A 17,485-nucleotide genomic window follows, 5' to 3' on the forward strand; every position below is an offset into this window, starting at 1 on the left:
TACGTTTCTGTACACAGATTTAATTTACCATTTGAAGGATTTTAAAAACGTATGTGAATTGTTACCTTCAGTTACTGTGACATCACCTCCTCCACATTTAGGACATTCACATTGAGCTACACCTATTGTGTTATCAACAACACATTTCTCAAATGGTTTCTCACAAGTAACTCCACCACAGGAAGCTACAAATAATGCGAATGGCAGATAATACTAATTAAGAGTATATCAGGGAACAAGTTAATAGTGGATGAAATAGATCTGATATTTTTTTATTTCACTTCTGTTTAAAATGTGGCAATCGTATTTTGCCTGGATCAATTCTTCTTAACCATATTTGAAATTTAATTCATTGGGAATTCTGACATATATCATCGATTACGCCACCAGATTAATAGAAATTGATGATGTTACACTTGTATATGACCTAAAATACTATACCGGAAGTAAGTAGGCCATTTTAATTAGTCTGGATAAACAGACAGTGTGTGGCTGAATTTTAGGTTTTGTGTAAATAATATGACATGCCAAGTTTTTATCATATGAACCAAGGTTATTAATATTTCTGCACTTATTTTAAAACAATCCATTTAATACACTTACGTTTACATTCTCCTTTGTAACTAACATCTACATCAGCTCCTGCTTTACATGCAGCAATTCGAAGAGCTCTTTCATTGTTATAGGTTTTACCATCGTCACCACAAACCTGATATAACATATATACACTTCTATTAGAATCTTAAACGATTTTATATCAATTTATATTAAACTGAAAGTCTTTGCATTGGGCGTAACAATGCAGGTCAGTCCACTTCCTACTAGGATATTAGAAGAGAGAGAACAAGGGGTTGGGGTTTACCTTCCACTCGACACAAAGTTGGTCATCTTGGAAATAGCATATGGTTTTAACAATAGGTGTGCGCGCTGATTCTTAAGAAAACCCACGAGGTTGGACAGGCGATCCTATTTACTGTCACGTACAAGTGGTGAGTTAAACCAGTCGGCCACGCAACCCCCCCTGGAAATCAAATGGAGAACGTAGGTTATTCTGGTACATGCTTAATGGTCTAGGTCTCTAGAGTATCCATTGACTGTGGTACATCCTGGGTGGTCTGATTAGTCATTTGCATGAAAATATACCAGTGCTAAGAAAGTCTGAGTCGGGCAGAGTCATTTAGTAGCTCGTCAGTTGTATGAGTTTAAGTGGAAAACGATCGTTATATTACATACGGAACTATGTCAACATTCGTATTTGATTTATTTACCTTGCCTGGTCTAGAACAAGCTGGTCCAGAGCATGAGCAGCATTTACTTCCGGTTGCAGGAACAGGGGTGCCATCAGCTACAAAAGTAAAAAAAAACTGTCACTTAAACAGAGATTTTGCTGTTTGTATTGCGTAATTTATTTCTATTAAAAAAGATTGAAGAAATATTTTACGGAAACAATTTTATTTCTTTAATATATTGTACTCACGGACACATGTATCTAGAGCATTCTTGGTATAACCTTGACAACATTCACATAAATAGCTACCATGTGTATTGATACATTCACCATGTTCATCACATGTATCAAACCCAGCTTCACATTCGTTGATATCTACATGTATATGAAAAAATTAATATTACAGACTACACACAAGTTAAATCCCCAATAAAGTTATCACAAAAGTCAAGTTATAAAGTCGCCATGGTCGTAACAAGATTTCGTAATAAAGGCGAGAAACTCTGAGGTTATTATCTGAAATTGCTAAAAAAAATTAAATGCATTCTTTTTTCAATAGAATAGATATCAAACGTTATCAAACAAATCGATTTATAATTAAAGCCGCCATGGTGCTAACAAGATTTCGTAACAAAGGGGAACAACTCTTGGGGTTATTAGGACCTATCTAAAATCTCTAAAAATTAAAGCATTCCTTTTTTCAGTAGAATAGACAGACAACCAATATCAATTAAAGAAGAGCGTCGTCTATAATGTTCTAACAAGAAGTAGTAACAAAGGGTTATAACTCTAGAGGCGATTATTAAAAATTGTTGAAAATCAATGACAAACTAATCAATTTTGAAAAGATATGCATTATCGTAACAGCAATAGCCTTGTGTACTAACAAGAAATGCTAATAACAGACGGACGGACGTAAACTTTATAACAATGGGCCATAAATATGAAAGTTGTGATAAAAAAAATCACTGAATATCTATAGGTTTTTCCTTTGAATACGAGAAAAATCGGATACGGATTTTTGGACGAACGGCCATGTTGACGGCAATAAACGACCAAATTAAAACGATTCGTGACATGTTATCGTGTTTTCCAATCAGTGCCATTAGTAATTTGTTATTTTAGAACATTTGAACAGGTGCTGCGCTTTACTCAGTACTCGGTTTGGCTCGGTAGAATGTTCAAATTTAGCGCCGATATGCGTTTGGTGACGAAGTTCGATAAGTAGCTACCCGACTGCGTGTCCGTCACCCCGTTTGGAACATAATATCTTTTTTTTACTCATTATCATTATGCCCAAGAATTGCATTACCATTTACTTGCAAAAATTGCTTATTTTCCAACCAACGACTGAACCAAGTTGGGTACCCCGTTAAACCACACGACACCGAAACTAAAATGTGGACGTTATTGGACAGTAATAATGATAGCGACTTACCACTGCAGTAATTTCCGTATCTGACATATCCGTCTAAACATAGACAATCATATCCACCGATATAATTACTACATCTCTGACCAAGATGAATACAATTATCAGTTTTAGTAGCACATTCGTCAATATCTGTAGAAAACAACACATTATTGTTAATATAGCCAAAACACCAATATTCAATGAAAATTAAGTTGATCACATTTGATAAAAAAAAGCTAGTAAGTATATTTTTGCTATTTACTATGACAGATATTGATCAAAGTATCCAGTACCTACAGACATTATTGTCAAGAATAAATACGATTTCTTATAGGCAATCGCGAATTTTTAATCAACGTATTTCGTCACGAACTTTTCATCGTAGATGGTGGCATGTAGTGGCATTGGTATTCGTATATACGACAATTGGCAGATTGAACAATAAAACTGATGGTGTCCCTCAAAACAGTTTTTGAAACGTACATTCGGAAGCTTAAACTACCATAACAGATAATGTGGGCACCAAACCGATAATCCAAATGGATAAATACAATAACATTGAAGTGGCATTCTGTCTGGGACACACCTCTCACTAATGAGCATAATCTATATTAAAACCCAAACTGCGATACATTGACAGAGTGATACTTACCATCGCAGTTATTACAATCACCGGTATAACCCATCTTACACTGACAAACACCTTTTACACACTGCATGTTATTACCACATTTTACATTAAAACATGGATCATCTGTAAATACAATCAAATTGAAAAGGTTATTCACCAATAATGGTCTGCATCACTTACTAAATTACCTACAAATACTCCAGAATAACTATGCTGGAACACCAAAACTTCCACATATAGCGCCAGTTTTGAAATGCCTTCATTGGTTACCAACAGAGGTTCAGATCAAGTTCAAAATCGTATTGTTGGTCTACCAGTCGGCTCCCGCGTATCTCACAAAACCGGTGAAAATGTATGTATGAAAAACTGACACTTGTTTGTACCATCAACTAGATTAAAATCATTTGGTGGAGAAGCTTTTGGTGTATTAGTTATCAGCTGTGGATTGCGCATTTTGTCAAATCTAGACATAAGACACATACATGATGCATTATAAACGGTAGCCCCTGCTTTATTACCGCACTTAAAGTATGCACCTTCTGTGGATTCAGCATCCTATACCTGTCTATTTTTATTATTATGATTATATACCTGAGCATTCGAATCCATCACCAAGGTAACCCTCCTTACAATGGCAGCCATAAATTCCAGTCTTATCATCTAGCGTGCATTCTCCTAGAGCTCCACACTGAAGGGACTGTTCTGTTAAATTTCCATTTTCATAACAGACCTGCATCTTAGTACATCCAGGATCAACATATGTATCTCCAACCTAAAATGCATCCCGAAAATATAGTTAGGTATACGAAAGTCTTATATTACCTTACTTTATGAATGGATAACTGAATGATAATTACAGAAAGCTTTTATTGCACATTAGAATTTAGTAGGTTTCCGGACATTCTTAAATTAATATCCATCACTGGGCTGAGATCGGTAGCGAAGTAAGCTCTGATTGTAATTTAACTGTCATGTTCTTATCCATCAGGTCTTTTGGTCTCCTAAAGAAGTCCACCAGACACGTGTCCAGTGGAAATAACGTCTAAAAAAACAAATTCCAATCTAATCATACAAGTTTGCACAAATGAGCAGAAATATTGTGACGGGGCATCTGATTTTATAAAATTCTCGGGTAATGTCGGGGATCAGGGTAGCTAAGTGGGTAAGACGCTGGCTCACTAGCCTGGAGGTCGAGTGTTCGATCCCTCCATTGGCCAAGAAAGTTCATCCAGATTTTCCGGCGTGGTTCCCCCTTGTCAGTGATGCAGGATGGAGGGCCTGACAAGGACAGCTGTCTAGTCGTTCGGATGGGACGAAAAACCGAGGTCCCGTGTACACATTGGCGTGCACGTAAAAGATCCCTTGACAGTTGGAATTCGATATAAGAGTAGGCCGTAGTGCCGCTGCCGGGCAAAATTTCTCTCATAGCACACTGTATGGCGTATGCCCGTCTTCATTAGCCCAGTTCTGAGCAGAACAGTAGGACGTTTAACCCCATTTCATTTCATTTCGGGTAATGTCCCTGACGTTGTCTTCACCATCCCCCGGTTGCTCGAACACGCCATGGTATATGTGGAACCCAGTTCAATGAATTAAGTTTTACTTACCGCCATGTAGACACCATCCATAACACATCCACAGTCTGTTGGAAGAATACATTTCTGTCCTTCTAGAACATAACCCGGTATACAGAAACAACCTTCAGCACAGAAACCTAGGTTAGGTGGATTAGTACCCAGCCGGACGTTCATACATGTTGTTTGTCGTTGTTTATCAGGTTCACCTCTTGGTCCGCAGATTCGGTATTCCATATTTACACTACATGTTATTTCTACAACATTTCACAAAAATAATGGCTATCTGTTATTTGGCATTCGGAGGTGTTGAAGGGTATATGAGAGAGAGAGAGAAAGGGAGAGAGAGAGAGAGAGAGAGAGAGAGAGAGAGAGAGAGAGAGAGAGAGAGAGAAGATGTGGCTTAAAGCCCACAAGACACAAACTAGGTGATTTCGAGACTAACACATGGTTCAATTTTATTTCAATATTTCGCTTACGCGTAGGGGTCTTTAGCATTAGGAGGAAACCGGAGGACCGGGAGAAAACCCAGTAAGGTTGGACATGCGACCGTACTCCTTGTCACGTACAACCGGTAAATCGAAACCACGCCAGTTAACTCAATGACAGACCTTATGATACAGCGCGCCCGCGCTAACCGTTCGGTCATCTAACCCTCCTGAAAGGTATATTATAATATACCGTTACTGAACTAGAAGACAGGAGATCTTCAGTATGTAATGTACACTTCTAGTTCATACAGTAAAGGGTGTAATATTAGGTTTAACATATCTTAATTTGTACACCAACCGGCATAATGATGAAGGGCATACACCATGCAGTGTGCTATGAGGATAATTCTGTCCGGACAGACGCTACGGCCTACTCTTATTTCGGGAACCTTAATCTACTGTTAATGATATATATGGGACCTCGGTTGTTGGTACCACCAAACGACTACACGCCATTCCTTTCCAGGCCCTCTGTATCGCATCAATGAACAGATTTGAAAATCACGGGGAACTTACGTGGCCAGTATCCGGAGTCTCCTGTTTAATGGAGTCTCCTACGGTAATGGATCATGGGAGAAAATGTAGTATTCGGTCAGTACGCGTCAATACGCGGCGTTAATCAATTTACAAACGTGATGGCTGTTATATGCTATAGATTTTTCTAATTTTACTAAGCAAACAAATAAAAAAATTCGGGTCTGTGGGTATAAAAAAACAAATCACGAGTTCAAAAAAATTTTGTGCTTCTGGATCAAAGATATTTCTCATAAAGGGTGAATGAAAATTGAGTAAATTCTTAACTTAAGTCCGAGAATACATTGTGAACTCAGGACATGGTTTCTGTTGTCGAAAAGTTCGGTCTGATTCACGATTCAACTCGATGGCAAGAAGCTAGATTAGTATATTAGTTTAAAGAATAAATTAAATTGTATATTTACCGCAGAATCCAGGTTTTCTCCACAAGCCGACGTCAATGTTGATGTTTTTCTGACATTCATTGACAACTCTCTCGGCACTGGAACACATACCCAATTCTACATCTTGTGTCACGTGGCAGATATCAAATACACAACTATATCTGAGGTTTTGTAGTAAGTTTTCATCCATTGCGGCTAGACAATCCTGAAACATTGATATGGAACCGAATGGGGTTTAACGTACCGTCAACATAATATTTCTTTTTGAGACCAACATACCGATATGTTTATCTTTGGCAGTTTGGCGTGTAGAATTTGCCAGGACAGTGCATACTTACCATACGATGTCTGTCTACAACTAGCTTCGCTTGAGAACAGACACTAAGCTAGTTGACCGACATTTTTAAATCCTTAATCGACGATCTTAGTATTTTTCGAGAAATATCTGCTTTCATTTAATAATATTGAAGAGGTTTAATTGGTCTTTTTGTGTATAACACGTGTGAACCGGAGTAGGACAGCATTACAAATTAGTATATTGATTTTCAGATATGGTGGTCATTCAGAGCAGAGATCTATTCGCAAAGTATATAGTTCTCTGTGTGCTGAATGTATACCGTGTTGTTTTCACTCACTCTTCATCGAATTCCTACTGTCTTGGTGTCCTGTATGTGAACGTCAATGTTTACATGACTGGGTACCGGTTTGGGACACATGACAGATCTAAGATACATAACTTTAACCAGTCTTTTTCAATAATTCTTCGTCCATAATATCAACTAGACAATATTAAAACACATCGTATAACTTCGAAAGTGAAATTTAAAAATTACAAATAAACCGATAAGCTTGACAACAAAGTGTTATTCGAACCGAAACAAAAATTGAAATTCTCCCTGAAGCAAACATGAACAAATTGGTGATAAAAACAAATTTATCTACCCAACTAGTATATATTCTTTCTAGTAGCTCTGACACATGATTTAAATATACTATTTACATGTCTAACTATTTACTGTATTAATTTCGGGGTGCGCAAAACAAAAGCAAACCTAGACTCACCTTGAATGGGGATATTTCAGGATTAAATACTCGATCACAATAATAGTTGACTAATGGTTCATTACATAAAGTATTATTAGTAGGTGGGGCATCACAATCAGCTTGACATGCCGCTGCAGCTTCAAGATATTCAGATACAACCCAAGAGTTTCCGAAGAGGTTTTCATTATCAGTCTGAAATGAAAACGTAATTAATTTATATTTCTATTCATTGCAATGTATCCAAAAATAATTTGTTGACCAAAGATTTGTTGAATAGTAAGTGTCGATTTCCGTGGGCGTATTTTGTTTCCTGCATTCTGTGCAGTGTGTCCAATCGAGTAATTTAAGTTTGTAGGCATACTAACATGCCACAAATGTGTTGGTGGACCCTACCTAATACTACCAAACATCGCCTTTCAAACTATTGCTCTATTGCAACTTTTGATATCGATAAGATGGTTTGTGTAGTAATATGGAGGGAAAGAATTTGTGCTTAGAAACAGCTATGGAAAATAATATTATGGTTTTGATTAATTATTCTCCATTGCCAATATATTAGCTAAGGTATACGTTAAACTCTGAAAGGCAAATTAAAATTGTTTATGAATATTGTGACAATAACAAGACAGGGGTCTAAAGACAAAGAAGGGAGAAATATGATGGCTAGAACAATGGCGTTATCTTTTATATTATTGATTCGAACTTCATAACCACAAATATAGCAAGTATATGCTGGTTATTTTGATACGTTAACTAAGCTATAGATTAATGAACATGTTGGTCGTTTGAATTTTTCTTTGTTATAAAACATATATCACATTCGTTGACTAAATTAGGTAACAATCCCTGTCGATATAGAGGTTTGGGGTGAATGTCCATTCCATATTTGGAATTTAGCTGTTATCAGTTGTTTACGTTAATAACACAGACAAAAGAATAAACAGAGACAAAAGAATATGCACCTATATAAGGGAGCGGGGCTAGAATAATTTGGAGAGATCATGTGGATTCTTTAGACGACTATTTCATGATGTAGTGTTTTCTTGGATCTAGCCACGCTGACTAGATTTTTACAGGACTGGGGTTGGAGAGAAAGAGGTGTCAATTCTAAATATTTTAATGTAGACTACTGTGTAACTGTTGTGACATAAAATGTTTAGCACAAACACTATCGTTATTCCTGTTACTTATTTGAGTCGGTATCGTGAGAAAACACAATGGTGAAGTCCTTAAGAAGAAAGATACAACAGTAGCAGCCCAGAATCAACAAACCCCCTAGACGATCATGCCAGAAACAAAGATATGTGACAACGGTAGTACTACATTTGTTCTCATTAGAAAACTTATTATCATACATTTCACGCCACACGTACACAAACTTACCACATTTCCTTTCTCTTTAGCACAATGATCTCCAACAACCCAATCATCTTCTATTTCACCATTATAATTACCACATAAACCACATGTTTTACTTCTATATTCTTTAGGTAATATAACTTCTACTTCATCTCCTCCATCCCAATATACCTCTAGACCAAATGTTGTTATGACTGCCTGTTTATTGAATTAATGAAAGGCTTTCATTTAGTTGGATCAGGTGGCCAGCGGATTTCTATCTTATCATTGGGGCATCCAGTGAAAGAATGAACTTAATATTAAGTTCTTTATTTTTAAATTAAAAATTTGTCATATAAGCTGTCCTTACTGAAAGAATGAACTTGATATTAAGTTCTTTTTTTCAAATTTAAAATTTGTTATACAAGCTGTCCTTACTTAATCTTAATTTGAATTTATATATTGATTGTATCTGTTTTTACATATGCATTCTGAATATGGTTCGCTATTAAAACAGTATATCAAACGATATAAACTTAATAGTGTTGGAAAACACCCAAATAAACATACCATAATTTCCGAAAATACGATATAACATACGAATTGCTAAACATATAAGCTACCGGGGCTTGAAAAAATCCAGTTCCATCTTAAGATATATAAATATCAAAAGATAAAGCCTAACATGTAGACACGTTACAAGAACAAAAAAAACAACGCTATTTTGTTTTACTTACGACTTCTCTTCCATTGTCATCCACAGTAATACCGTTATCACTATAAGCAATGAAAGTTCTGCCATCTACTCTTATCTCACGATTTCTTCCTAACAAGATTTTCTACAATTAAAACAAGAAATTATGGGTGTAATTGATCACAGTGATGATATTACTCAATATCAGTTTGATGTAATTGATCACAGTGACGCCATCACTTAATTGTACGGCGTTCATCAGTTTTATGTAATTGATCACAGTGGCATTATCACTTGGTGATACGGCACTCATCAGTTTTATGTAATTAACCACAGTGGCATGTTCACTTGGTGGTACGGCACTCATCAGATTTATGTAATTGATTACTGTGATGTCATCACTTGATCGTACGATACTCATTAGTGTTATATGTAATGTAACACAATGTAATCTATCACTAATTAGTGGTATGTAACGTAACAAAGTAATTGATCACAGTGATGATATTACTCAATATCAGTTTAATGTAATTGATCACAATGACGCCATCACTTAATGGTACGGTGCTCATCAGTTTGATGTAATTGATCACAGAGGCATTATCACTTGGTCATACGACACTCATCAGTTTTATGTAATTAACCACAGTGGCACTCATTAGATTTATGTAATTGATTACTGTGATGTTATCACTTGATCGTACGATACTCATTAGTGTTATATGCAACGTAACACAATGTAATCTAACACTAATTAGTGGTATGTAACGTAACAAAGTGATGTGATCACTTGAAAGTACGACACCCATAAATTGCTATGTAACGGTACACAATGATGGTACCACATTAATCATTTTTTTTAAATTTTCAGAGTGTTACCAATCATTGCAGTATATCATTAGCGATCTTAATGCGAACGGATTCGGTGATAAATAAACCACTTGGGTATACATATAAATAATTTCACAAATCAAATACGTTTCTAGCTGCATTTGCTTACCGTGTTATTAACCACTACAGTAACATCCTTAACCCAGGTAATACCCTGAACATCTCTTCTCTCCATATCCCAGTTGCGTGTCCATACCCCGTACGTTTGTGGTGAACCATCACAACCATCTTTAGACATAACGTACTGACAATCACCCATAAAATGTAGCCAATGATTATCAAATGAAATACAATGTGGATCGCCAAAACAGGCACAGATTCCAACAGCTAAAATAAATAATTTGTGTAATAAATATCATGCTGATGTTCGAACATGGAAAGTCTAATTAAAAATATCATATGTGTCCTCTACACTGCACTGATAACATGAAGCCTTTAGTAAATTATCACAAGAGTTAGAACAATATCATGCTAATGATAGAACACGGAAAGTCTATTTAAAAATATCATATGTGTCCTCTACACTGCACTGACAATATTTATTAAATTTATTAAATTGATATGCGTGATTGATAATCGCAACGATCACTTATCAGTATGCAGACCTGGCTATCCAGACAAAAACAGACCGTGGAATCTGGAATTATGGTGAACCGGTCGTGCTAACTAAAAGTTTTCTTCGAAAACGCATCGTACAAATTGAGATAGTTGCAAGGACTGGGTTGCTGGTTGTCGAGAGTCTTTTACATCGAATTAACCAGTTTTATGGAGTAAAATATATTTGGCAGTTCTCCTTTAAAAGTGCCAAACAGTTTTGAATTCAGATAACATCCACAGCGTCAGATTTCTTTGTTATTTTTATTCGGAACCCTATTAATTGATACTGAGAAATTTAATACTTACGTTCACATGTACCATCAGTACCAGCTCCTCTATAACCACGTTTACAGGTACAGAAGAATGAACCATCAGTATTAGTACATCGAGCATTTGGATCACAATTATCCTTTTTCTCAGCACACTCATCAACGTCTAAATGGGAGATAAAAATAGTTATAGGATGAAGAAAAGGCGTCACCAAACTGAAATTTCTTTCGAGTTTAAATATCTAACCTTTTGTTTGACCCCATTTGATTTCTATATCATGTGCTGAGCAGCCACTTTTATTGTACCGTATATTGGTTTACTTTATTATTTTTCTCTATCTCACGGATTTTCTGGGAATGTTTCCTAATCACCAGCATCATAATCGGAATTTTTTGATATAAAGATATTTTGCTTTGAACTTCACTACATTTAGTTATTCTAGAGTATCTTCCCTATTTACTTACATACAGTCATAACTTTGTACCTACCTTGACATTGTTGCGGACCTGTTTGATAATAACCAGCTTTACAGGTACAATTAAAAGAACCGGGGAAGTTGGCACAAACAGCTGAATGTGGACATGGTAAGAACGCACACTCATCATCATCTGCAAAGAAGAGAATTTGGTTGCAATCATTGGGTTAACCACAGCGGTACTACTACCCGTCCTATAGGTCGTCTCCGAATTCATCCATTAGAGCGACTAGGTAGATTTTCCTAGTACAAATCCTGGGTCAGTTGCAATCATTGAGGTAACCACAGCGGCACTACTACCGACCCAATGGGTCGTGCCCGAATATCAAATATCAAAGGATTTGCTAAATGACCCTCTGATTAGTAGATGAGCTTTAAAGTTTTCGTGTCATTCGAACGACTAAGTAGATTTTCTCAAAATCCTTTGCCCGTTGCAATCATAGAGGTAACCACAGCGGAACTACCGTGGGTCGTCTCTGAATATCAAATGAGCATTCATGTTATCGCATCATCCGTACGACTAAGTAGATCTTCTTATAAAACATGAGGGAGAGAGAGAGAGAGAGAGAGAGAGAGGGGGGTGGGGGTAACGTCCACTTGGCACAAACTATCATTTCGGGACTAACAAAGGGTTCAGTTGTATTTCTATAATTCACATGCACGTAGGGGTCTTTAGCAGGATTCTAAGAAAAGTCACGAGGATGGACAGGCGATCCTACTCCTTGTCACGTACGACAGTGGAATCAAAACCACGCCACTTGACTCAATGGTAGACTTTATGATACAACGCTAACGCCTCCCCCCCCCCCAATAAAACTTAAGCATGCCAACGGACGTGCGACAAAGATCAACAGCACATTCGTCACAAAAACACGATTTAAGCGTCAAGATTACTTACCAAAGCACTCTCTTCCGTTCGCCCAAACATTCCATCGTCCTTGGCCTCTGTAACCTTGTTGACAAACGCATTCAAATCCATCGTCAGTGTTTAAACATCTTGCTAACTCATGACAATCATGGAATCCTGTTGTACATTCATCGAATTCTGAAAGACGAGACACAGATGAAAAATCTCATAACTTGACTGAATTTTTCAATACATTGTATATGCATTTTTCATTATCTATTTTGTAACGGTTATAGCATGAAAGGCGAACCTTTTTTTTAATCCAATGCCCCCGTCAGACCGGTTGGCGCCCTTACTGCGCTGCTGCGACCGTACGGCGACCAGAAAATGCAAAGTGTCACCGGCAAACGTAAACGAAACGCGAAAAAATGTCCCCCAAAAATACAAACTTGAAAAAAGTCGCTTTCTAACAGTTTTTGAGGTCAGATCGCAGAGCCTTGGCTTTTGTTTTGAACATGCTCAAAACAAACGCCGTGACTCGACGATCATTGGCGACCATGGAGACCACAGCACGATTTCTGGCGTTTCCACCATGCATTTACCACTCATGGCGATCTTGACGCGCTCTGAGACAATTTTCCGTCGCCGTAGTAGCATAGTAAGGACGCCACCCCGGCCGCCTGACGTCTTTAAAATTGCGAATTGATATTTGTGAATTGATGTACTTACTTAGTGTTGTTTGTCCACAATATAGTTGACCAATAGTTATATTTCCTTGTGATCCTGATTTCCCTGTAGGTGAGAATACAAGACTCCTTACTGGTAATTCTTTGGTGTTGGAAAAGATACCAGCATCAACTCGATCCTGATTATCTCCAATGCCACAGTTACAGTTCCTGAAATAGACAACCATCAACTTAAATGCAATATAAGACTTTGGTTTTACTCTTTGTAAATCTGTCAACATGAAAACGTAGCATAAGGGATCAGAGGCAACATAATCCACCGGTGCCAAGGCATAACAATGTCTAAAATATGTTAAAATAAAGGCTTAAAACACAAGGAACCCGTACACATTCATTTTCAAATTGAAACATCAACATTGAGGTCTGCCAATTCCATGGAGTAGGAATATCATTAAAATAATACGACGTGTACACGTTGTCTCCGTCAACCAGGCATTATTATCACAGATCTTGACAATCGAGAAACTTCGGCGGATTTTTCTACTTCTGTTATGTAGACTTAGTTTTCCAGTGAAAAGAAAAGAATGTGGACGTGTGTTATGACAAGGGGAGTAATTCTTCCAAAAAGTCATTGCTCAACCTAGGTTTAACTGACTTGTACACTAAAGGATTGATGGACAGGGGTGGTGACAAAATACTCCCATATGAAACAAAATCATTAAAAAAATGGACAAGTTTTGGCATCCATTCACATAAACAAATATGGTTTTAATTTTAAATACTTGTTTGATTGCTGGCAACAAGCGATTAAATTAGCGTGTGAACATTTTTTGATTGAAAGTCGGGGATGCAAGGAAAATTTAGTTACAACAGTTGTAATTTGTTGAAACGGCGTGCGGACATTTTGTTCATACTTGTCTGCCTTGTAGCAGAGGAAGACGGGACTTATCTATTACCTTTTTTGCATGGTGGCTTTACCGCCTTGACCTCCACAAAGATTTTCGCTGCCACATGTACAATCTCTTCCTGCTGGTGAACCAGCTCCAAAATAGCTATTACTACTACCATCAATACTCTTCCATGAAAATTTGTTAGCTGATATGAACTGTAAGAGAACAATACTATAAAGCTACGAGCGTTAACTTTTGAATGACAAAACTACTAGCTCAAAAAGATGATAAAGCGTGTCTTTAATGGAAGATATATAATATATATATATATCAGGATCCATTTTAAATTTAGCGATTTTAAATTTTACTTCCGGTTAATCTGTTTTACAGACGTATTGCGAAGACTAATAGCTTTGTAAAAGATGACTGCTTTATCATGTGAGGTCACTTCACGCGGCGTCAATCGTTGGCTTAATGGCGCGTGCATTGTTTACATAAAACGCTACAGTCCGGGCAGAATGGTGCCTTTAACTCATTTTTCCTACCCAATTACACTAAACTAGGAAATAATTTTTACCTACATAATATATTTATTTTTCTAATGCTTAAAAACATGTTCTACAAGTTTATTTGCAGAAGGAAAAAAGTTAATATTTGGGGCTAATTAAGCCGCATGGATGTTATCCCCATCAGTGACTGTAGGGGACTAGCGAATATTCACTTCTGATCAGTGTGCCCCTAAAGATCTTACAGTTTGGATTCAGTAGTCATAGGTAAGGTTGTGTTCGTCAAAATCACGATTCAATAAAAACCAAACCTGGTAATTTTAACACGATACTGATATTTAACAACCGCAATTAGACAATATTTAGAATTTTCAACAACAAAATGAAAACAATATAGGTACTTACTGCTGTATTTCTACAGTTATATTTCACGGGTTGGTAACAGTTAGACGAAACATCTACAATTGCTTGAATTTGTTCATTCGTGAGTCCCTTGTATGGTACATCTATAGGTTGACCATTAAAAGGAACGTTTGTTTCTGGTTCTAAGTTTGGATTGATAATAGCCACACCTATAAACGATAAAATGTGTAGGCCTACAATTGCGGGAATATGGTTACCAGGAAAACAACATACGCCTATATGCAACTTCGTAAAGGGAGTAATAGTCGTCAAGTTACATTGTCATATAAATGAAAGCTACAATAACTCCATTTCCAATGGCAAATACTCTGTAAAAATTAATAATTACTAGATCTTGATGGGTTTGCCATTAATTGCACACTCCCCGCAATGTTTATATTTTCATAAAATTACCCCAGCACAATTTTTTGTGCGACTCAATAAGATTCTCCTATAGGATTAGCAGAGCAGTCCTTCTGAAAAGGTGAAACCAAGTTTCGGTGACAGGGGAAGTAACTCTGCTTTGAATTAGCTGTTAGCCGAGCATGATAAAATAATGAGATGGTAAATACTGCCACAAGAGATGTTGGCGTTAGAAAATAAATTGTGGGGCAGAAATTATCAAGAAATTATTACTCTTGTATTTGAATTGTTTCAAATTGAGCTATGTCTTATAACAGTTAACCTCCCCAGGCCCATGGAGAGGGGGCTCGGTCGGTAGGCTCTTCTTCGCTTCGGGGCCCATGAAGTCACAGGAAGCCCACAAATATATATCCTGGTGTCCTATTCTGGTTATTCAGTGGTAAAATTAGAAACCATCCTTTTTGCATAGTTCTTACTCTGGACATAAAAATTCTCTCAACGGCCCTGAATCTCCCAATATTATTATTAGGTAGACACTTACCGTGACCGGGTTTTACTTGCATATCACAATAAACGAAGAAGGGATCTAAAGAAGCTGATGGGTATATCATAACTTCTCCAGTTTTGTATCCACGTTTGTGAGCCTCTTCGCAATCCTTGGGGAACCCTGAAAAGAAGTGGAAGGCATAATGATTCTTCGGAATTAATTTGTGTCGTTTCGGTTACGGGCTAGATGAACTATGACAATCAATTTTAAGTTTCTGTCAATAAACACCGAGAACGTTGATTTGTTGTCAAAAGCCGTTGTCCGCACTCAGATAAACATCGCGAAGTTTCTTGTGTGGTATCTCGCTTTCAATCTATGTACTTTTGGCTATTGCGCCTTTGATTACTGCTAATTGGTCGTTATCAGTGATGCTCATAATTATCATTAGGTTTCTCCTCACAGGTAAACTGTATACAGTTTCAAGGAATCAAAGCGGCAATAATACAATCAAAATTAAATTAATTACAAGTTCAAATAACCCATACTAACCGACAGGTCTTTCTGAACATTGAACAGAAGAGACGGCAACTGCTGCTCTTGCACCAGACTCTGTCTGGCCACCGGCACTGACCTCTGTAATGGGCAGAAGATTTTTATCTGTGATTGTTCCGTTGTCGTTGGCTACCATTGATCCTTGGGCGTCGCATCGACATTTGAAACCATCACATGTTCCAAGAAGATCACATGGACATGAACTAACATTGGTCTCGGGACCGGTTCCAAAGCTTGGTGAGATAAATCCATTATTTAGTTCATAATTGACGTTACCAGATATTGGTGATGCCGTACATTCGTAAAGGATTCCCTGTAATTAAACAGTGGTCATTATTCAATTTCCGTTTTGCAACGTCTCTTTTTAAAACCACCGGGTGATTATCAGTCATAAGGCTATTACATATTGGTAGTACTCTCTCTCTCTCTCTCTCTCTCTCTCTCTCTCCACACATTTGATCATGTTCACAAAATAAACATTTAGTACCTGATGACAGAATGGAGCTTGTCTGGCCAGAACGTTTATCTGTTCTTCTGTTGCTCCTTTGTATTCATAAGGTATGGAATATGAGTATGGTACTGTCTTTCCATCTAAAAATCTAGGTCCTTGAGCCTCAGTAAGAACCTTGAATATAGAAGTTAAATAAAAGTTTAAAATTGCTATGTGTGATATAATTTAAAATGTCTCTACCCCTTCGATCTGGATAAATAATAAAATTGTGGATTTCATATGTTGATTTGTTATGTGTGGTGAAATAAGTGACCATAATGCAACCATGTCCATCGCTAATAGAAATAACAAATCAAACTCAAAAGCGAAACAATAGAGTATAATTATTTTTTTAAAAGAAGAGTACAAGCATGGAAAATACGTGTTCTTTTGTAATAGCGAAATAACAGAATTTACTTGAAAGGAAGCGGCAACTATAGTGTATACATTTAAAGTGTTTCTGTTGTAATAACGAAATAATAGAGTTTACTTGAAAGGGAGGCGGCGAACTAGTTGCATGCATTTGAGGTCTCTCGTTTATATTAGCATATACAATCTAGTGGCATAAATTTGAAGTGTTCTATTGTAATAGCGAAATTGTAGAATTGGGTTACAACGAAAGTGCAAGTCAGATTCATAACTTTGTAATAGCGAAACAAATAGTGTGTATTTATAATGTAAAGTTTAATAGCAAATAA

The 17,485-nt window shown here is 36.9% G+C and overlaps 1 protein-coding gene across 1 annotated transcript in view; it reads right to left on the reverse strand.

Annotated features, from left to right (window-relative positions):
• LOC126821984 (uncharacterized) overlaps positions 1-17,485 on the reverse strand; it is a 49,589-nt gene that overhangs the window by 5,116 nt on the left and 26,988 nt on the right. The window contains exons 28-49 of the mRNA XM_050550686.2: positions 16,785-16,922; positions 16,295-16,610; positions 15,800-15,925; positions 14,899-15,065; positions 14,054-14,202; positions 13,141-13,307; positions 12,463-12,609; positions 11,578-11,697; positions 11,126-11,254; positions 10,332-10,549; positions 9,375-9,476; positions 8,683-8,856; positions 7,318-7,491; positions 6,277-6,460; positions 4,881-5,104; positions 3,865-4,045; positions 3,295-3,396; positions 2,667-2,792; positions 1,478-1,603; positions 1,269-1,345; positions 604-709; positions 66-185 (exon numbers count right to left, since the gene is read on the reverse strand). Of these exons, the coding sequence (XP_050406643.1) occupies positions 66-185; positions 604-709; positions 1,269-1,345; positions 1,478-1,603; positions 2,667-2,792; positions 3,295-3,396; positions 3,865-4,045; positions 4,881-5,104; positions 6,277-6,460; positions 7,318-7,491; positions 8,683-8,856; positions 9,375-9,476; positions 10,332-10,549; positions 11,126-11,254; positions 11,578-11,697; positions 12,463-12,609; positions 13,141-13,307; positions 14,054-14,202; positions 14,899-15,065; positions 15,800-15,925; positions 16,295-16,610; positions 16,785-16,922 (3,373 nt within the window). The remainder of the gene's footprint in view (positions 1-65; positions 186-603; positions 710-1,268; positions 1,346-1,477; positions 1,604-2,666; positions 2,793-3,294; positions 3,397-3,864; positions 4,046-4,880; positions 5,105-6,276; positions 6,461-7,317; positions 7,492-8,682; positions 8,857-9,374; positions 9,477-10,331; positions 10,550-11,125; positions 11,255-11,577; positions 11,698-12,462; positions 12,610-13,140; positions 13,308-14,053; positions 14,203-14,898; positions 15,066-15,799; positions 15,926-16,294; positions 16,611-16,784; positions 16,923-17,485) is intronic.

This window comes from Patella vulgata, chromosome 5 (genome assembly GCF_932274485.2).
Source record: "Patella vulgata chromosome 5, xgPatVulg1.2, whole genome shotgun sequence".
NCBI lineage: Eukaryota > Metazoa > Mollusca > Gastropoda > Patellidae > Patella > Patella vulgata.